Source organism: Hirundo rustica, chromosome 4, assembly GCF_015227805.2.
Source record: "Hirundo rustica isolate bHirRus1 chromosome 4, bHirRus1.pri.v3, whole genome shotgun sequence".
Classification (NCBI taxonomy): domain Eukaryota; kingdom Metazoa; phylum Chordata; class Aves; order Passeriformes; family Hirundinidae; genus Hirundo; species Hirundo rustica.
In genome coordinates this window covers 35688541-35710977 of record NC_053453.1, presented here as the reverse complement: position 1 = coordinate 35710977, position 22437 = coordinate 35688541, and the positions used below count along the sequence as shown (strand labels likewise).

Sequence of the window (22437 nt, the reverse complement as noted above, 5' to 3'; positions counted from 1 at the left end):
GGCAGGGAGCGCGGTTCCGCGCCTAGCGCGGGGACGCCTTCCGCCACACCAGGGTGCCCCAGCCTGGCCTTGGAACGCTCCCAGCGATGGGGCATCCATAGCTACTCTGGCAACCTGCTCCAATGTCTCAGCACCCTCACAGGGCAGAATTTCTTTCCAATTTTAAATGCATCCTCTTTCAGTTTTGGAGCCGTTCCCCCTCGGCCTGTCACCGCATGCCTTTGCAAAAAGTCCCTTTCCAGCCCTCTTACAGGCGCCCTTAGGTAGTGAAAGTCTGCTCTGAGGCCTCCCCGGAGCTTCTCTTCTCTCCAGGCTGGCCCCAGCCCTCTCGGGAGGAGATGAGTCTGAGGGGGTTGTTGATTTGTGGAGCTGCTCCGTTCCCCAGCTGCATCCTCTCGTCAGCCCAGCCTATCTTCCCCTGCTGTCCACGGAGAACTCAATGGACTCCTCTGGGGAGCTGCAGCCAGACCCTGCCTGCAAACCATTTTCCAGAGCATCCCTCTCCCGTGGCCCTCCAATGCCTGTGCTGGGACCCCTGGTCGACAAGACAGTGAACATCATGCATAACCCTCTCCCAGAAAGCAACAACTTCCTACCCTGTTCCTTGTATGAACTAGATTGTGTGAGCAGCACTGCTCAGCTCTGAAATGTTACAGCTGTTTCTATTAAAGCAAGTTGGCAAGACTGGCATTTGTGCCAGACTTTTACAAGTGGTCAAGCTCTGTCTTCAAAGAAAAATTTTTCTGTGGCTAATCTAATTAATAATTGGCTTCTGTGGAAGACTCTATTCTAGCAACGAGATGAACAAGGGGAATGGTGCAGTTCCTCATCCATAGAAACCTTTTCCTCCCATGTGCTCATGACTGCTCTACAGATCTCCTTTAGGAAGGGTGGACTTGAACGTTTCTGCTTTGGTTTTTAAAGGCAGAGCTGTAACCAACCTTGGTTAATCTGTAAGAACGAGAATAGGATTTAAGAGCATCAAAAACTTCATCTGAAGCTATCATACAAACCCTGTTAAGACCCCATCTGGAAAAGAATGCACCTTTCCATTAAGAGTATATAGTAAAATGGGTTGGATTGGGAGGAACCTTAAAGAACATCTAGTTCTTGCCCCCGCTGTGGGCAGGGACACCTTCCACCACATCGGGCTGCTCAGAGTCCTGTACAACTTAGCCTTGAACACTTCCAGGGGTGGGGCATCCAGACCTTCTCTGGGCAACCCGTTCCAGGGCCTCACCACCCTCATAGTGAAATTTATTTTTAATATCAAGTGTATTATCTCCTGTTATAGCAAAAAAATAAATGAAAGGCAAATATGCAAGAAAAGGGCAAACTGGTGTAAACACCATGTACCCCTAAGAAGGCCAGAGCCTCCTTAAACAAATTTGCCAAAATAAAGGTAGAGAAAGTGTTAACTAGCTGTTGAAAATGCCTTAGGGGGTTAAGTAAGATGGGAAGGGAAATAACAAGAGGGCAAGCAGTATCAGTACAAAAATGAAATTAATATAATCTAGCCAAGCAGAAACTCAGGCATCAATTTCCTTTTGAAGCCCCTGGAGCATGGGAGGAATATAGACGTCCTGTAAGATGTGCAGGAGCAATCACCCCAGACAGACCCTATGAGGTTTTGAAATAAATTATGGAAGAAGTTAAATGATACAGTTGCCTGCCCCAGGACAAGACTGAGCTCCATATCAGGCAGCATTTTCCAGTCTTTCTTGCTATTTTGCTTTCTTGTGTGGCCTTGCAATGAAGTATGGAAGGCTAAAACACACCCACACAATTCCCAACCTGTTTTACCTGTAAGTATACCCAATCACAGAGATACAGGTTGATTGAAAAGTAAGTAAATTCCTTTTTAAACCTGATACAAAGATTTGTTCACCAAAAGAACAGTTAATGGATTTATTATCTGAATATTCACAGGCTTGAATGTTATTACCAAGATGGAAGCATGTTTAAGAAAAGAAGGGCAGAACTGGAGAAACTGGCACAGGACATGTGCTCTGTGCCAACTGAAATAAAGGAAATCATCTCAAATAGGGAAGGCTTCAAGGCAGTCACTGAATTTCAGAGGCAGATTGTGGGTGTGAAGGAAAAACCTTTGTTGGAACATGTGGAATGAGAAGAATCTGCGTAACAAGATGACAGGGGAGAGACTGGAAATGGATGGGATTGTTTGAACTAGACCACATTAGGCAGGTTCCTGTCTGTAGCAAAGGGCTGGGAGCACCCTGAAGAACCTAAGTGCCGAAATCTGCTCATACCAACCTGGGTTTGGGAGCTGCTGCACGTGATCTGCCACCATGCTGTAACTGTAACTGCCCAGCCTCTGCCCACGTGCGCAGTTTAGGTGGTTTTTCTTATGCCACTGCTGCAAAAGGAAAGAGCCACGTACAGGGAGCTGGCTGCTCCTCAGAGCTGAGCCCTTCAGCTGCCAGCTCTCCTCAGATGGCACACATAGCACTGGATATTGGCATACACAACAAATAAAAAACTACTTCCAACTCCAGCTTCTCAGCAGAATTACCAGGTTCCTTGGCATCTTTACCCAGGTTAGGTCATTCCAAGATTTTTTTTTATTATTTATTTTTTAAGTTCAAAAGAGATGGCTACTTTTTTTTTTTTTTTTTTTTTTTTTAAGGTGATTACGTAAAATCTCACAGGAGCTGAATCTTGCAGAAGTGCCATGTGAGACTTTCCTCAAACTTCTTCCAATCCTGGAAAGGACAGAGTAGGGGAAGAGGCCACCTGCTCCAAGATCAAGTACAGCTGGAGGTAGCACAAACCTGGCTCCAGCAAGGAATGGTATACCACCATCTCTCTCACTAACCCTGATTGTTTTAACAGACTACTAATTGAATTTGATGGTAATGTGGTTTTGGCAAGTTGCTACTTTTCCCCCTAAATAGTTGCATTTTTAGAAACCTTCCCTTCTTCAGTAATATAGCCAAGTGCATCACAGTTAACAATCTGAACTAGCTATTGCTGTAATTATAACTCAAACAAAAAGGAGATGATAATGTAGAGGTTTAAGTCTTCTTTCTAAATTCTTTTTGAGTAAAAGGCATAAAACTAATTTTAAAATATGATAAATTACTTAACTGAATAGAACAGGCAGGGGATAACTTGGAATTAAGAGGGCACAGTAGGAATCTTACATGACAAAATAAGTTATTTTTCTGAAGTATCACACTGTAACCACTGTGAAATTAGCACCAAGAAAATTTTCCTGGACTTCTGCTGAGATAGAAGCCAGCCAGCAGATAGCTTTAATCTTATGGAGAATTTATACTTACATAGAAAAGTTCAAAATAGAGCTTTTTTTAGAGCTGCTAATGAAACACTGGCCTTCTCTGACTCTTTTTATTCAAAGTACTTATATACTAAAAAAAAAAAAAAAAAAAATCACCAAACAATTTAAACATTTCCAACAGTTTCTTCTGCAGGGTTCTATTAGCCATTCTACACTATTCACCATTTCTAATACCCTTATACTACAGGTCTTTGAGAAAGTAGGGGCTGTGAACCTTCATCTTGCAAATATTCCAGGCTAAATCACTTTCAGGAAAATGAGAACTGCAGTTTTAATTACATATAGGCTCCAATTAACTTTTTGAGTCCCTTACAACTTGACCCATGAATAAGGATTCTGTTTGGCATGAATGGTCTCTGTTTCTATCCCCTCCCACCAGTGTGGAGCTATAGACATCCAAGCAGAGCCATCTATTTTTTAAGAGAAGCACAGTCTGCAGATTGTAAAAAGTGGCAAGGGTAGCTGCCTGTCAAAAGAAGTAAATGTCTAACAGGGAAATGGGACACCAGTGAGCCTCAGAAATCAGTTTTAAGTATAAGAATAACTATTCTGAAATGGAGTAACTCCATAGAGCTCACTGCTCCTTCAGAGGCAAATGCTGCCTGTTTCACCCACCCATCTTCAGAGGGGTTTCAGAGATGCATTGCACAACAGGGAACATTTTATCTACCTGTGTGGACAGTATCTTTTCCCAATGTCTCCACATCAAAGAAAGATTTCTAAGCCTTAAAGTATTTCAGTACCAGTGTATCATATAGGAAAACACACACAGGTGTCAAGAAAAATACAGCTTGTTTATTATGTGGAAAAGGGGAGTAAAAGTCACTCCTATCTTCTTAAATTTAGGACAGTTGAGGATTATTGCACCCTGTTCTGACAATGCAGACACAATTAATGAGATTATTAAGTGAAGAGGACTGGAGAGGGTTTTTTTGATGCCACTAGATGGCAGAAAGAGCCGTTTTACACTCTTTGATCACGTCTACACCATTTTGAAAGTACCCTTACAGGACACTCAGGGGCCTCTCTTCACTAAGATGCAGGATATAAGCAAAAATCTACTTAATGACTGTCAGTGCTAAGTAGACTCAAGTAGTTTCGAAAAAATGTTCAGTAATATATAATTTTTTAAACCATCTGTTTACACTGGATCCTTTCTGTAAAGCTGAGAAGCCTTATTAGAGAAGAATTGAATTTTACTTCTCATTTACACCAAGGGCACAGGATTTTCAAGACTTCCACCAGTCTGATGGGAAGCAAAGCGAATTAATTGAATTAATTGAAAGGAATAGCAATCTTCTACCTGCAGCAAAGAGCTGTTTCTACTGGGCTGCATTTTTTTCCCCACACTGTCTCTCCAGGAAAAGAAAGAATGAAGAAAAAAAGCTAGCAAATCTTTGATCAGGTCTTTGAACACCATATACTTTATGATTCAGCATTAAAAGTGTGAGCTGCTCTGCATGTCTTCTATATTACCCATTATGTTACACTATGTCACTTCTCTGATTCACTTCACATTCAAACTTAAGTCTTTAAAAATCTGTCCAGCAGAAGAGTTTAACTGCATCAGCCCTTCTCCCTCCCTCATCCCAAGGACAGCACATCTCTCGAGCTTTTAACAAACACCCTTGACAAACGTGCTGGTTCCCCAGCTGTCACTCCTCAACACTGCTTCTGCATCTTTCACAAACTCCTCCTTTCTTCTCCAGGCTAAGAAAAGAAATCTATTCCCACCTCATTCTCACTTTGGTCTCTCTGTTGTTTCTTTTGTGCATCTCCCAGCAAGTTACTCTTCCTGGACACAGAGCAGGCTTATCATTTCCCCATTCCCAGACATTTATTTACATTTTACAGAAGCCTTCACCTGCTTTTGTATCTTCCAAGATGTAAAACAGCTAAAAATTGAATGTGACAGATAAGTTTTCCTCCTTATGCAGTTCCAGTTATCTGTCCATCTATTACATAATTAAGTCTCCTGAGCAGCTGCAGCCTTAGCTATACTCGTAGAACATGAATGAGCATAAAATCATAAATTCTTCACTATGTCTGGAGTAATCCCTGTTGTTAGTCAAGATACATGCAGAAAGTAGTGTCATGCTTTAAGTACTTTAGGATATACTAAACCCATTGTCAGAGGTGTTGAGCGTGCAGACTACATTCCTTTAACAAATATACTATGCTGACCAGGAGGTTAGCTTTAGAAAAATGATAACTTGGCAAAACTCCTTTCTCAATTGACTACTTTATATCTAGGAGCATGATACTGCAGGCCTTCCAGGGGACTCAGCTAAACCTCAATGTAAAACAGAGGTCCTGGCCCCAAAATTATTAAACCAGTTTTTCCTTACCTTGTGTGCCATGATTTGTTATAGCCCAGAATTTCAGGGCACACTCAGGTGCCTGCACCTGAACTTCATGAAATAATGTTTGTAAAAAAGGCTTCTTTGTGATCATGAACTCCACACATTCCTCTGCCTTGCTTTACTCAGTCTGCACAGGACAAACTTACCTTTTCTAGCTTCACAGACTTTGCTCTGCTTATTTGGGTGTTTGATTTGCCTTCTGCTTCTCCTCACTTTTGCAGCTTACTGTTTTTCCTGGACAAGCTCCAGTTTTATGAAACTGTCTGAATGATGAACCGGAGGAAAATTGAAAGGCAGAGAACAGCACTAATACTCCAAAACTGAGCACCTCTTTCCAGCCCAGACTCCTTACTCAGCTTCCCTGAAGGTGCTCAAGATGTCTCAGTTCCAGAGAGACACATTTTTAAAACTAAAGCCTCTCTCTGATCAGTAACTCCTGTATTGCCAGCAAATAAAGCAAAATGCCAACTTTGCGAGAAAAGAAACTTCAGTAGTACTTTCAGTGAGGCTGGTGCAGAAAAGGTGCAGCAGCAAAAGGAAAGACTTCTCCGTGTAAAAACATCTAGAGAACTCAGCTGTCCCATTGCATGGCATGCAAAACCCACAGCAGATGTGCACAGGAACTCCACAGCTTCCTCACAGAAGTTCCTACAGTCCAGTCATCTCCCTTCAATTGCAGTTAGTGTAATAGAAGGCTCACAAAACTGACTATTTTAGGCGCCCCTGCCAAACCTCACAAATGCCTTCCACCTCCCTCTCCTCCCAAAAAAGCTAATAGCCAATAATAAGGGCCACACAGTGAGGTTACTCAGCCAAGTACAGCCATGTTCAGGAACAGGTTTATCCTGGTGAGGGTGATTTTGGGTTTTTGGCATTTTTATCTTGTTTCCAACCATCAGAGTACATGATAAATGGGAAGAGGTAGCTCTCTTTGCTGAGGTGGCAGAGAGGAAGCTTCTGCGTCAGCTTCCACATCGCAAGGCACTGGAGATTCTCCAGTCAGGGAGAAACAAGCAAGGACAATAATCTGAAGCCTGGGTTCCACCAGGATTGTCCCCTCCAGCTCACCTAGGCCTCTGGGCCTTTCAATCTGCAGCAGTTATTAAGAAGCCCCTGAAAGAGATTAGAGGCAAGGTTCTTAAAAGCAGAATTGAGCAAGAACATTTTCTTAGTAAGCGTTATCGAATGATTTCACATCTGTAACTCAAAGGATAGTATTTTCCCTAGGGAATCCTCATGGAAGAAAACAAGCCCCATACTTGTTATACTACTTTCCCCATTCTCCAACACCGTTTCAAAGCGTACCTTGATGGTCTTGCATCCTGGTTAATTGACCTAGGCTTGAACACCTCCACAATGAATTCATCCATGTACTACTGAATCCTCACTGTGTTTATCTTAGAGTATACATCCCATGTTTTGGGGGACAGGATGCTTTACACTTGTCTCACATTTCAGCGATTGAAACTGCAACACCCTAACCTGGAGGAAAATTGCAGGAAGATACTTTCAAAAATCAAGAGGTCGCAATGATTTTGCCCTCTTAACCCAGAAGGCAGTCTGAGTTAAGAGGGGAACTCCACCAGCCACAACCCAACACCATTTTTGATCTGTCTCAATTTTCGCGTGGTCAATGAAACCAGGCTACAACACACAATCACGTTAAAAACTCAGGTTGTTACAGTGAATTCTGACACAGTACAGTAAACTCAGTGGCCAAGTTGGCTTTCCTATCCTATTACTGCTTGCTATTTGGACAAATAATGTCTGAGCCCTTTAAGTGAATGTTATTACCGTTATTGCAGGTTTGGAGCACTACCTAAAGAAATTCAGGTTAATTTTCTAATGAACATTTAGTTTCCTCTACAGAGACCTGTACAGTTACCCATTGGGTTTAAACACAGTCATGAATCTTTTGTTCTTCCAAGCCAATCAGATTAAATTTTAGACTTGTTTTTGAAACTATAATTTTTTCCCAAATGAACACCAGCCTTCTCACATAATCTTACCACTGTCAAATGGCAGAGGCTCACCAAAGGCCAAAGGTGGAGCCACAGCACAGAAAATGATACCAGTAATCTAAGCTGGTACAGTGGATATAGCTCATTTTGTGCCAGAGTGAATGAACTTTGACAGTATGGCAATGCAAGTGGCTTTGTGTATCTCACACAGAGATGTGTTTTACATAACACAATGTTCTGCTTTAGCAGTTAAAACATTTGCCCATGTAAATCCAGTATCAAAAGTAGTTTGGTCACTGGTACCAAACCTACGTTTTGCATGAAATGAGGTGACAGCAGTTTAGCCTGCCATACAGTCACAGCATTTAATATTCACATGTTTTGCAATGATTAACATTTGCCAGATTTAGTCAAAGCAAGAAACCAGATTAAAAAGTTCTATTATCAGTGGTTTAATGCCTCCTATAAAGCCCACAGCCCCAAACAGTATTGCACTGAGTCTGAAAATTTTATTTTAAGAGACTGAAATTGTTTTATGCACATGCTTATTTTATTCCCTTTAGTTAACACAGTTCATGTGGGTCACTGTTTTTTACACACACAAAAAAAGGTTAGCTTAAAAAAAGTCTGCACTTCTCACTGCAAAAAGTCCAGATAAGGACCAGAATTAGTATAAACTACTTCTAGATTCAGAGGTAATTACAGCACAGAATCTAGCTGTTAACTATCTTAGAATACCCACCCCACAAGTTTTAATGTCTGAAAATTTGAAGTCTGGCAATAATGAGAATTGCAAAGAAATTAGACAAGCTGAAATGAAGACAGACAAAAGTACTTTCTTAATATAAAAATGGTCTTTATTTCTTCAATACAAGGTAAACTACTATTGCAGTTTAAGACCAACACAAAAGTTGGACAGCAAATTGCTTAACAGTCTCCTAAAGGCTGAAAAAAAGAAACCTATGAAAGCTAAAAGTTGTGCAATATTTCAAATATAACATCTAAAAAATTGAAATTATCCCTAAACTTACAGTTTATCCCTAATTATCCCTAAACTTAAGTACCTCTCCTGAAAATGTATTGAAATCCACATTCACTAGGATATCATCTTACCTTGTGGAGAAATGTAGGTCTCCAAAAACTCCAGTATTCAACAGACTCTTTGGCCTGCCAGCATCAGGGAACTGTTTACTATATATATAAAATCCTTTGGAGTCAGGCATTCTGACAGGCATCCATTTCCATACATTTTGCATTGCAGTTCTGCATTCCAACTTGGACAATCCCCCTCCTGTATTTCAAACCATTTCTTGAGTATTTTACTCATATATCCTTGTGCAAAGTGGGAACCAGGAAATGGAATGGTACAGGAAGACAGTACAGCCTTTTGTTTAGAAAGTCAGCAGTGCTGGTAATCGTCATAAAAATGTTACAGTTTACCAAATAGGAATGTATTTCACCTTTAAAACACTTGGCTTTTTTTTTTCCCTCTTTCTTTATTATTTTAAAAAAGGACAACTGCAGTAGTAAGGAATATGAATTTCCAACCACTTATATTTATAAAAGCACACACATTCCTCATTTTCTTACAACTGAAGATCAAAGGAATGTCTGTTTCATAATGTGATAATATGCACAGTTTAAAATATTTTCTGTTACAAAATACTGTGTACAAGAGGGTGAGGCTGAAGTCTGTTAGTTGAATATACTCTAAAGTGTTATTTATGAAATCATGTAAAAATCACATTACATGGTATGAATAGATATGAATTTTTACAACTTAAATGCTCCATTCCATCAGGATCAAAGGTATACTGTTTACTCCTTTCAAGAGACTTCTGTAGAATTAGTGTATTTAGAAGATTTAAGCACAGGCATAGACACAATCCCAGAACCCACTGCAATCACTGGGGCTACAGAAAGGGTTCAAGAATTAACAAACATATCATATACAAATGGAATAAGGAGCTTTATCGTATTTTGTCCCACATGGGGGAAAACAAACCCTACAACAATATCAACCTGATGAACTTCTATACGCCAAACTGCTCCCTAGTACATTTATCCTCTAAAGCTGAATGGAAATCTGGAAATACATGGGATGCCAGACCTTAATGGGCTATGGGGAGGAAAGGGGAAGAAGGCAAAACAAGTACAAAACCGAAAAACGCCCAACTCAACACACCCATCCACCCCAAGCCAGTCTGAAGTATTAATCACAAGGCATCATAATTGCAAGACAGTATTTCTGCATAAACATCATGATTCATCAGCATGCTGCAACCATTATGTTCAAGACCGGTGCAGTTAATTACCGAAGTAATTTGAAACTCAACTGAATCCACATTGCTTCTTTTCTGTTATAATTGTTATTTCGGAAAGAATTCTAATTGATTCATTTTTTTATATAGACACTGACCTGCATTCTCCTTCTCTAAAATCTAGAAGGGTTTATATTTCAATGCAGAAGCAATTTAATGTCTCAGAACTCTGAAGAGTACCAGTCCTAAACGTGCATGTCTTATATTTAAATCTACATGACCGACAGTATCTTAATGAGCATTGTATTAGGAAATTTAAGGCTGTATCTCAGTTCACACAAGAACCAAAGACAATTTTAACAGGCTACGTATAAAATTCTATAAATAAAAAATGGGAGCAATGTCTGTTTAACCTGTACACAAAGACCAAGTGGATAAGGAAAGAAAATCAGGAATTAAGTATTTCTACAAAGACTGTCATGTATTTTACTAGAAACAGAGATGACAAGTATATACAACATTTAAATCTCCAATTATCCACGTACAACTAGGAAAAAAAACATTTACAAGGGTTTGGGTATGCAACTAAACAATCAGGTAAAAAAATACAGTTAGAAAAACTAAGCCTCACCAATTCCAAAGGAACAAAACCAGAAAGTACTCAGTCCATAAAGAAAAATGCTAATGTCTAAATTTAATAAAAATATCTTGTTTAACACAAAAAACAAACAGCTATCCAAACTCATAAGCCACACTGTAAAAAAAAAAAGTTCTGACAAGCATTTTTCAAAATGTTATCAGAACAAAAATTATTGGCACAGAAAGCAAAAAGAAAACGAAGAAAAAAAAGACTGTACACTTTCCAAAATGCTACGTTCTTCTTCTTAAGTACTTTGACCTCTCAAAACATACAGTCCTGTAAAATTTTTACTTTTAAAAAAAGCATCCTCTACTTCTAAAAAACAACCAACCAAAATATGTTCTGTTGGTAAAGCACCACCACCCCTAAGCCACTACTTGTTAGTTTTGTCTTTCAAGATAAAGGACATAGCCTTAAGATAGTATTTTCAAGGTTACTTATAAACTCAATATTTGAAAAAAAAAAAAATGAAGTATTTCCTCACATATTATTTCATCCTTTCATCAGCAAAAGGAAATGAAATACAACTGAATGAATATTAAACAGCAGTAGCCATCATGGTATCACCACCAGTCAGAAAGTTTCCAAACTGCCATTTCCTCCATGTGCACAGGAAATTGCAGGAACCTTTAGTAAACCAAGACTCTGTAAAAATTCTACTACAGATCCAGTTATACATGATGTACATTAGGCATATTCCTTTTTGGTGTCTATCAGGGTCTTTGGATTTTTTCTGTACATTTTTTTTGTTTTATAAAAAAATCTAGCAAAGGAAGCTCACAACAACAAGAGATCTAAATATTATCTAAATTGCAACACGGTACATTTATCAGTTAAAACTAAGAATTTGGAGAACAGGCAGATATAATGGGCTTCATACAGGGATCTCATCTCTCAGGTCACAATGGTCATTCTGATTAACTTATTTTATTTAACCCCTGCTATTTCCATTGCCAGCAATGGAAATATGTGAGTGAGAAATTACACTCTGTAAAAAGAGCAACAGTCTCAAAACTATTTCAATGTGGACTAAAATATCAGTTTCTACATAAAATGCTTATAACATTACTTTTTTTTTTTTAAGTTTAAAATCTACGCAATGGAATATTACTTACCTGCTGCTTTTCCAGTATTAGCTATTCCCCAATCAACTGCTACAGGCAGGTAATTTCTTCCTTAAACTTATTACACACAGTAGTAAACAATGTTTTTAAGTAAAGAAAAAAAGTTACAACAGTACTGTTTGTAACCACTACCTATTCACAAAAAAAAAAAAAAAAAAAAAAAGAGCAGGAAGTGATTCATGACTTGCTTGATACAACTTGTCAGTTTTACAAAAATTTTAAAGGCAGTTTTCATTTTCAAACAGGATTAAACAAACATGTGAAATATCTCCTCAGCAGCAAATAGTTCAATAAACAGCAGTGATTCCATGCGTGAGGAACTGAGGTACACAATCTTAGGAAAAAAGAAAAAGGGGCGAATCTGAAGCTGTAACCAAGTCCAACAGCATCAACCTGGCTGCAAAAAACCTGGTTGAATGCTAGGTGTCAAAAATATTAGAGATTTTCAGGCTTATGCAATACTTTTGCAGTTGCACAAGCTACTGATCTCAACTCAGTAAAGCATAAAAATCACTCATGTATGCAAATATGACACTTAAAGCATATGTTTACATTCCTTGAAATCTACGAAATGTAAGCACATGCTTTACATGCTCTGGAAAAACAAACATTTAAATGCTTTCTTGAACAGGGTAACATTTTAAGTCAGCTGTAAAATCTTCAAAATTGGTAAAAAAAAAAAAAAAAATCAAGAGACTTCTAGGAGTTGCCTCTTAAAGCCATCTGAGGTCTTGAAACTTAACTTAAAACATTAAGTGCAGCTATTTGAATGAGTGATGACTCCAAGAGGTGTCTGTTACATAATGCTTTACAATAGACTAAAAGTGAGCCTTTGCCCAAGGCTGACGGAAATTAAGCTTTTGCAGCTTTTATAGAATTTCTCTTTGCTTGCATTTCACACTTGACGAAATTTAAAACAAATTCTTTAATTTGACGCCTACTTTCACTGAGTATTCCATTCGTTTGTTTTTAGGTAAATTTACAAAACCTCATCTGACAAATTTAATCAGTGCCATTTTTTGCTAAGACATTTAAATATTGCCCACTGGTGAACAAGGACATACAGATGTACCTTCTCTTTTATATCCATGTGTGAATAAATCCCAAAGTATTAAGAAAATACCAAACCCATGAAGTCATAAAAACGGTAACATCTTGTTTCTTCTGGCACATTTCTAATATACAACTATGTACAGACTGCTATGGCCTTGGGGGTAGACAGGGAACACACACAAGCACTATTACTATAAAACTGTAAACAACTGCAGGATTTGGGGTGTTTTAAACCTAACCTTTCTACCCCTTATTATGGGCAGCTTAAGTTCATATGAACAGTTTAAGTTTATATTAACTGTAGTGTCAATCAGGATCAAGGCTGTATGAGAGACAAAATTTGCAGTGTGCTAAAAATCACAGAACGGGGACTATCCCTCCTCAGAACAACTGACCACAGAGAGCTGCAGTTTTTACAGTTTTATAAGTCAATTAGCAAATTCACAAGCCACCTAGGTAAACACTGCTAAAAAGCAAAACAGAATTAAAGGTTTTCCGTAACCACCTATTTTTGTATCAAAATTGAGTGGGAGTGTGCAACATTAGTACGTTTAACTCGCTGAATGCAAGATTAGGTTGAGGCATATGCAAGAACTATTGCGATGTTTTTGAAGACAGCATCAATGTTTTCATTATAACATTATCTTTAAATATTGCTGAACACATGACTTTCCCTGAGGTGTAAACATCAAATAACTTGAACAGCTTTACACATCAGCCCCATTAAACAGTTTATTACAACACTACATCTACTGTAATCAGTGGTGCTGTGTACAGACATTATATGAACAGTTTAACATGAACAAACTACTATAAAAACAAGCATTTACTTGACTTTTTTCAATTGCTTGCACATTATAATTGCCAAATGTATATAACCAGTAATAAAGTTGCAAAAGCTATAAGGTTTAAATCACACAGGTTTCCCTCAAATAAAACAGTTAAGCAACATAAAAAAGTAAAAGAGCTACTGGTTACCATGTATGCAGATTTGCTTTATTCAGATCTATTCCTGTTCATATTATCCATGAATCCTTACAGGCTCAGTTCAATCACATGAAGCAAACTGCCGGACAAGCATCTTTCCTTGAAGAATGTATCTTGTCTTGCACGCTGTTCCTCTTCCTTCAGCTGTAATGTGTCAAAATTTGTGATGTAGATTTTGCTAGTCCCCAAAACACACAGAAAATTGTTGGCTTATCTATACATACACAACTTGTGCATCTACTTCACCATGATGTTAACTAACACAAAACACTCAGAAGCAGTAGCTACTCACTTGAAGTTGTTTTCTAATACAGTAATTAAAAATAAGATTAAAGTCATTGTACAACAAAGTTGAAAGAATATAAATTTCACAGTTAAAGAATTGATGATAAAGAAATAACTACTGCTTCTGTGACTGACTGCAAAATTTATATAGAACACATCCTAAAGTATGCATTCTGCAAGAGTAACTGAACAAGAATTTAAGTAAATTTACCACAATTAAGATTTTTACATTTTTTCCCTGTCTACTGACATAAGTTTTATGCGGGTTTGACATTTAAGTAATTGATTGTATAATGAAGTGGATGGCTCGAAGCTCAGTAACATGTAAAAGCACACAGAATCTGACACCAGTACTTCAAAAGACTAGTGGCAAGCTGGATGGGGTTCACCTCTAAAAATACACTTGCAGTTTTGCACAAGAACCCACTTTTCAATTAATACAATGTAGATTTGCAGGTTTCCTCACCTACTTGCCCTTGAAAAAACCCCCAAGCCCTACTTCCTATTCTCATCTATTTTCCCCTCAAATCAGGGAACCACACAATTCAAGTTAATTACTGTAAGAGTTCACAAAATACTTGGGGTGGTATAATTCCATACACTGGATTTCAGTTGAATTCTGTTACAAAACAATTAGCTATCTTAATTTCATTAATAATTCATAATTCACAATTTCAACATTCAATAATTTCAAAATTGTTTCAATCAAATTCTTTTAAAAACCCAACACATTAAATTATTCATTTGAAAACCAAGACATGTAGAGAAGCAATTTCATGAACGTGCAATAGTACACAGCTGTCAAATATTCTTCTACTAGTATGGTAATTTCAAAGCTGGGAAAACTAAATATGCAATTTTTCTTCTTCATTTCCTCAAAATGACTGTTAACAATAACTTAAAAACAAATCCAAAGTATAACCAAGTAGACCCTATACACTGCAGTATGCACATACACTAATCCAAATCAGCGAGTGAAATTTCTTCTCTTATTCACAGATTTTGTTCCCAGATCCTGAAGGCATCAACAAGTAAATACTTTTGGGGAAGTTCCTTCCCCAGAGGCCAATGTTTCCATAGGAGTTGTATACTTTTGAAATTAATTAGTAGCAAAGTGACAACGTGCTACCTCCACAAGAAAAATACATTTGGAGTTGCGAGCTAAGCTAGCACAGACAAGAGAGAATCTGTTTTCTAGTGGAGAAAGTCAGTACCTGACAGCTGTGAGACTGCACATCACAATTTGCTGCTCTCATCATACAATTGCTGCAGCCAGAATTATGGATCTTTATGGCAACAGTTAACAGATCCAAAGCACCCTATATACGATTTATTATACTGCCATAAGAAAGCTTCAGTTCCTGGGAAAATTTGCTATGCTTTTAAATGTACTTATAGAACTACAGGAACACTAAAGAATGCACAATAAAGTGAATTTAGGATTAATGCTTTTTGGTGTAGGGCTCATAAGATGGTCAGCACTACACTGAGCCTTCATTTTTAAAAACATGACCAACTAAAATCCAAAGTGGTATACATTTTGGTTCCAAGCATTCTCCCACTGTTATCTTGGCAAAACTGGAAACCCTTATGGCTCCACAAAGAAATAAATCTGTATGGATTATACCTGCATGCTCAGCCCTTTTCAGTATTCTACAAGCCAGTAGAACATTGAAGCAACAAAAAACCTTTTAAAAAATTAAATCTTTAGTCAATATTTCTTGGCATCTTTCCATCTGCCTCAGGCTCATACATAAGCCATCTGTCCCAAGCGCATGTTAGATTTGCACAGTTTAACGCCAGACAGCAATCAGTTTCTCAGCATTTCTACCAAAATTTACCAACTCTATCCAAATTTCAGACTTAGGTGTTGAATAGAAATTTTGTTGTTTAAAAGTTAGGTGTTTATGCCAGAACATTTCACAAACGAAATCCCGGAACGTGAGTGATCAAACATTTCTATATTTATGCAAGATGCAGCTGGAGCACTTTTTTACCCACAAAGACACACTCTTAGAACAAAACCCCAATAGATTTCTTTTATGTGTGTGTATATATATCTCAAAAGCATCTTGCAATAGCAGCTCTAATTTTTTTCCCCCTTAATTCCAATTATCCAAATAGTCACATAAAAGCTTTAAACAGCCTTTAAAATTTTGAAAATTCTACAGCAACTTTAAAGCTGTATATACATATACCCATCAAGTCTTATTATAATAGTTTATTTTCAGAGATTGAATTTCAATCTCACATGTTCACATTTCAGTAAAATGCACAATACACATTATTTATTATATCCTAGAAGCTCCTATGAATTACTTCATGTAATTCTCCTTTATTTTATTCTATACATGAAGAAAAAGAAATACAGAAACCAAAAATCCCACAGAAAGTATCAGCCCAAATTTTCTTTTTAATTTCACCTACATTTCAGAACATCACAAAATACCCCAAATATTCCGATGCTTTAGCTATAACATAGTGAGAAAGAAGGAATTTCAAGCTTGACTTTCTATTTGTCTTTGATCATGCAAGCAGAGATACAGATGTGGTTCTGTTCTGCTTACCATACACGTACAGACTATTTTATTAGCACTAGCACCTTCTCACATTTGCTGCCTGTTCCCCCATCCTATTGTGAGTGTACTTACCTGCTTTGTTCAGTCTCAGTCATTTAAGATCAACACAACAACAATTTCATGACTGTGTAAGTAATTTTACATGGGGGAAAATCCTCCTAAACTAATTTCATCTGTCAGGTATCTTCTATTATCCCAGCCTGTCTATTCACCAAAACTAACTGATGAACAGAGAGGTGCATTCAGAAAATTCAATCTTTAGTTTACAAATTAGAAAGATATGAATTATTGGCAAGTATTTTTCACATTTAATATATGAGGAAGAGACAAAAAGGTAGATTGAGCTGCCACAGGAAAACATAAAAATGAAGATCTCTTATGTGTCTCCTTTTTTTTTTTTTTTTTTTTTTGTAAAAAGAAATCTTAGTTCTCAAACCACAATGAGCAAAAGTAAAAAAAGTGATTTTTTTTTTTCATTTTTTGAAGAACATTGCCTCAAACAAACATTTTCACTTCTGTGTTTCATATGCCTAGGAGTTTCTTGGGGAACTTTTCACACAGATCAAATTTGTCAAAACTAATGAATTCACAAATAAAAAAGCCCAGGATATTAGGAACAACAAAAAAAAATATGTATGTCTAAAGACACCTCAGAAGTCTATACAATTACAGCACATATTCATGGGGAAAAAAGTAATAAAAGTTATGCATTTGAAAATAAATAGCATAAGATATTCCGTTCATTTTTTAAGTTCTTGTTTCACCCTCAAGAGAATCAAATTCATTACTGACCGTTAACAAACAAACCGTTTCTGCAAAGCACCAGAGCAATGGCAAAACAGTCTTTGAGAAGCACATAAACCAGGGGCACTGCTTGCCTCTATCATGCTATGCTGGATTTCAAATACTGAATCAGATGCACAAAGCATTATTTCTCTGGTGAATGCTAAATACAAAAGAATAGTGCCAGCCCTACATAAAACACACAGTTTAAAAAAAAGATATTAGGTAAACACTACTCATAATAGCTTAAGACTAAGACCTGATAAAATTCTAGACAGGTATATATGCCCAGCTCTTGAATAATGTTATCACATGATTCACTTAATATTAACTAGAAGCTTATTATTAAAATAACCTATTAAAAACAGGCATTTGTTAATTCTTTACAAGATTTCTCGAAAGGCTAATTTCATACTTCACTTGATGTTTAAGTGGTTATTAGTAAAGTTACAGGATCATTCCAACTTAGAGAAGCAAAAATAAAATTAATACCATGTAAGCCGTCAGTACCATTTCTCCTCCTACTGACACAAAAAATTCCGATCATGTTACTTCTTGAGTCACTCAAAAGCTGAAAGTAATTTCAGCGTGATCTGAGAGCAGTTTTTGAAAAAGCATATGAGCCTCAGACTTCAAATTATTTTGCTTACAGTGGTTTGAGAGCAGAAAATCAGAGAATAAACATGATATATGAAGTACAAAGTCTACATACATATCAACTGTTACAATGTTGTGGTTTTGTCTTTGCAATTCAATTCAAATCCAGTTTAAATAGGAAATAATCCATCAACCCAGTAACAAAAACATAAAATGAAAAACTTAACATTCAGCAGTTATAGAAATTCAGACAGATTGGGACAATGTATCACCTAGAAATACATTACTGATTTTCAGTTAAAAAAAAATCCTGCCTAATAAGTCAGGACTTGTGCTGATGAAGTTACATTACTGTTCTGTTTGTACACATTAACTTTGCTGTTAATTCTTCTAAATGTCATTCTATTGGGTTCACAGGTTTTTTTGACTAATTAAGGTTAGACATTTGTCATAAATCCATTGTTGTCTTTTATATTTACAGGCTTTCTATGAGTAAAGGCAAGATGCTCCAAGGAAGCATTCAGTTTATGGTAATTCAGGAGAATGGATTGTCAATGTATATGAAGTCTTACTTAAGCAAAGGCACAGAAATCTTCCAGCAATTTAAGTTTAAATCATGAAGTGTACAAACAGAAGTGTAAACACCTGATATGGTACAACTAAACTTTTTAGAGTTTTACTGTTATAAACATATTTTGTAAGTTATTCCAATTTAACCCATCTCTATAAATGTAATACAGTACAAACTGAATTTCACTGTTTACAAAAGTTTTCACAATGGACCCTTAGAATCCTTCTGAACTAGACGTGTAACATTTTGGAAAAAATGCCAGTACAGTATCACAGTCATGACTATAGGTACACAACAAGGAGAAATATAGGTGCCATTCACAGGGTTCAGGCACAGAGGCAACTTCATGTTTTCTGGCAAAACACAGTAATATGGGGAATAACTCATTTCAGCACTGTTGATATTTATTAAACGACTGAGTGTTAAATCAGGTTATGAATATTATTTAATGTAAAAAATGAAACAAAAAAATGTATGGGAACATACATCTTAGTGAAAATGAAACATACAAACCAGGAGATAACTGTATTTCTTTTATATGTGTGTGTATATAAATATGTAAAAACAAAACTACAATAAAGCTCCTCTTCATTAAGACAGCAACAAGACAAAATGTTTACAACTTAACTTAAAAAAATACCAAATGCTTTCATTTACATGTAGTATACTAAATTTGCCATTTAAATCAAGTTCTTAGGACCTATTTTCTTCACTCAAGGGGAATCTTACCAAGACACCCTTTCGAAAGAAAAGATAAGTCCCAGCACACAACAAAGCTGAAGGATCTTGCAAATATAATTCCCATCTGAACCGAGAGTGAAATCACAGCCTCAGTGTAAATTGTGCTTTGGAAATTATAAAATGCAACCTAATGCTGTTTGACATATTCTTGAGGTAAGAGAGTAGGAAATCTGTACTTGGCACAGTAACTCTGTATCTACATGCACAACACTAAATAAACAAAAATTAAAGCTAGATTAGTAAACTATGCCAAGAGTTTAAAAAATTATCTTTCAATCCAGGCTATTAACAATTTTTAGTATGGTTTGCTCATCTCCACCAGAAGGAAAATATTCTGGAAATGCATCCATTACTCAGCTAAATGGTTACCTCTATTAGTAACAACTATTTGTAAGTATCAAAAATATGCAGTTATTATAAAAGGTAAAAGTTCAACAAAAGTAATTACATTTAATTTTGTTATATCTGTATTTTTACGTTCTCTTATTTTACAATTAAGAACCAGAGTTGATATTTTTAATAAATTCCAGAAATATTTTTACCCATCCATTTTTAATGGCAAAAAGTGGCATTTAACAGAAATATACTGCCAACTTCATTGCAGCTACCATGTTTCACCTTCCTATTTAAGCCTTTGACTCCCCCTCTCTAGGTCAGTTATTACTTTTTGTGTCCCCTGCTGGTACATGAACCTGAGACAACATCCCATTTAATTCTCAACACACCAGAGCATTTACTATCGTAATTTGTTCTCTCCCAGAGGACTGTCAGTGACACAAAAAGCCTGACTGAAAAACTGACATTTAACACATACAGAACTGTATTTTCACTTAGGACTATATTACATTTATTTTGACTTTGTAAGTTTTGCTCTGTTACATCTATGAATGAACTTCCATGAATACAAAACACATGCAGATCTGGAAACTAAATCTGAGGTTAAATGTAAGAAATGGAAGCTGGGCAGACAGGCACGTCTACAAGCTTCAATTTCAGTGTAGATGTACTGGAAGTTCTTTCAAAAAGGGGAAAGACCACCAGAGATTCACTATTAGGTAGGGTTGAAGTTTTTTTCAATTGTCAAATATAAGGAATCACGGGTGGCTTTAATTCCCAACCCTCAAAATGGTACATTATATAAAGTAAACATTCCTATGTATTTTAGAGCAGTACACTGAAAAAAACCCGTTATTTAGCATGCTACTCTAGCTGTCTAGACATCTGATGCATACAAGACTTCAGATACATGAAATGAAAGAGCGCATTAGTTTGTGAACAATCAGAAAAAAATCGATTCTAGTGTCATACATTTGTTTACAAGTCTTCAGAAAATTACTTTACTACCAGAAGGGGGACGGACTGAAAAATCAGGGTGGTGGGCAATAATTGATAATAATTTTACTGAAGGTTAAAACCTGGATTTAGCTAACATGGTAGAAGATACCGACAGGTCACATTTCATAAAAAAAAAGAGCAAAATCTGGTTATATTTCCTGAATTTGACTAAAACTCACCAGCAAAAAAAAAAACCAAAAACCAAAACAACAAAAACAACACAAAACAAAACAACAAAACCCACAAATACCAAAACCCACAAAATCACCACTGTACCTGTGCAAGGACAGTAACTGTATGGACATTGAAATAATCCACACACAATCTATGAAGGGCTAAATGCTGCAGTCCTTACAGAAGTATATTTTAAAATACAAAATTAGTATTTTTAAATACAAATAAGAAATAGAACTGTAAAATTCCTATTGTCTTTTAAGATCACAAAGAGAACAGTCTGACTTATTGCCCTTTGAAGAAGTGGTTCAATCCAATTTCATAAAAACTGGGAACACTTATCAGCCAAAATAAATGAAGCAGCATGCAGAATGTAGAAGATAATTGTACAAATACTTGCTCCCTCCCAAGACAAGTTAATGACCTGTTGTTACTTACCTACGTTCATGTCAGGTGCTGCAAGAAGAAGGTGATGCAGTACATACTGCAGGATCATTTAAATACAGACATGAATGGTATAAATAATCTCAAACCTACGGCAGTTACTTTTATTAAGTCAGTAAAGTTCAAGAACATGAAAGAAATGCTCACCTTCTTTAACGGTGACGATATTCTCTCTCTCTGTCTCGTTCTCTGTCACGATCTCTGTCACGATCACGATGCCTCTCTCTCTCACGGCTTCTTTCCCGGTAATAGTCATCATGACGATCTCGACTACGTGATTTGTGGCGCCTACTTTTTTCTCGTGACCTACTGTGGTCCCTCTCTCTGGATCGCTCACGTCTTCTAAAAGAAATTACTTCATTAACTTTTTCTTCAAAATACTTGTCATCCCCACACCAGTTTTGTACTCTGCCTATGAGTATGAATTTGACCAAAAGCAGATATGAGGGAAACATCTGCTCCTCATGATGCAGGTATACTTTTGTATATAACTTTTGTATATAAGGATACTTGGTACAAACAGTGGTTGCTGTGAATTCAGCTACAGGCAGTAAGAGGCATCCACTTTATAATGCAGCAAGGAAAAGTCAAAGTGCATACTCAGAATGGAGGATGACTGAAATCGGCTGGGGGAAGTGCACCACATCTCAAACAATCATTACAACATAGCTGCTAATCTGCACATGGAAAATATGGGCCAAAACCACTAAATAAAACTAAAAGTTAAACTGAAGCTAGTCAGATCAATTTTGAAAAGAGACTTAATTAAAAGGCAGCTTTCCTAGGTTCAGGAAAGCCTTATTTGGTTCCTTCACATATTTCCTGTGCAACTCAGCAAATCACTGACTTCTTACACACTTTAGCTTTTTCTCTGTAAACTAGTCCTGCACTCTACCTTCTCTTTTTTATAAGCATATGGAAGAGGAAAGTTTTACCTGGATCCAGAACCATAAGACTTGGACTCAATCCCATGAAGGCAGTCCTGAAGAGAGCTAATAAGTACTTTGCAACGATCATCTGCAGATACTTTGGACTGTTTGATTAAGGAAATTGCAGTTACCAAGGTCTCTATAGCACTTCCGTAATCCCCTGAAAATGATTTAAGATCAGGATCAGAATACTATACAATTTAAAACATAGATTTTTATCTGTAACAGTATTACCATTTTGAGTATCTTCTCTTAAACAGCCATCTAGATAACTAACTGTAGCACCAAATA

At 36.9% G+C, this 22437-nt stretch overlaps 1 protein-coding gene across 4 annotated transcripts in view; it reads right to left on the bottom strand.

The window, feature by feature from the left end:
* Positions 1-9133: 9133 nt before the first annotated feature.
* The window catches only part of CPSF6 (cleavage and polyadenylation specific factor 6), a 32698-nt gene continuing 19394 nt past the window's right edge, over positions 9134-22437 (bottom strand). For 2 of the 4 annotated variants that reach the window (XM_040061171.2, XM_040061173.2), the window contains 3 exons: positions 22153-22306; positions 21365-21559; positions 9134-13852 (listed from right to left, as the gene is read on the bottom strand). In XM_040061171.2, coding sequence (XP_039917105.1) covers positions 21370-21559; positions 22153-22306 — 344 coding nt within the window. In that variant the 3' untranslated portion in view covers positions 9134-13852; positions 21365-21369. The remainder of the gene's footprint in view (positions 13853-21364; positions 21560-22152; positions 22307-22437) is intronic. The other 2 variants (XM_040061175.2, XM_040061172.2) reach the window with 1 other exon arrangement.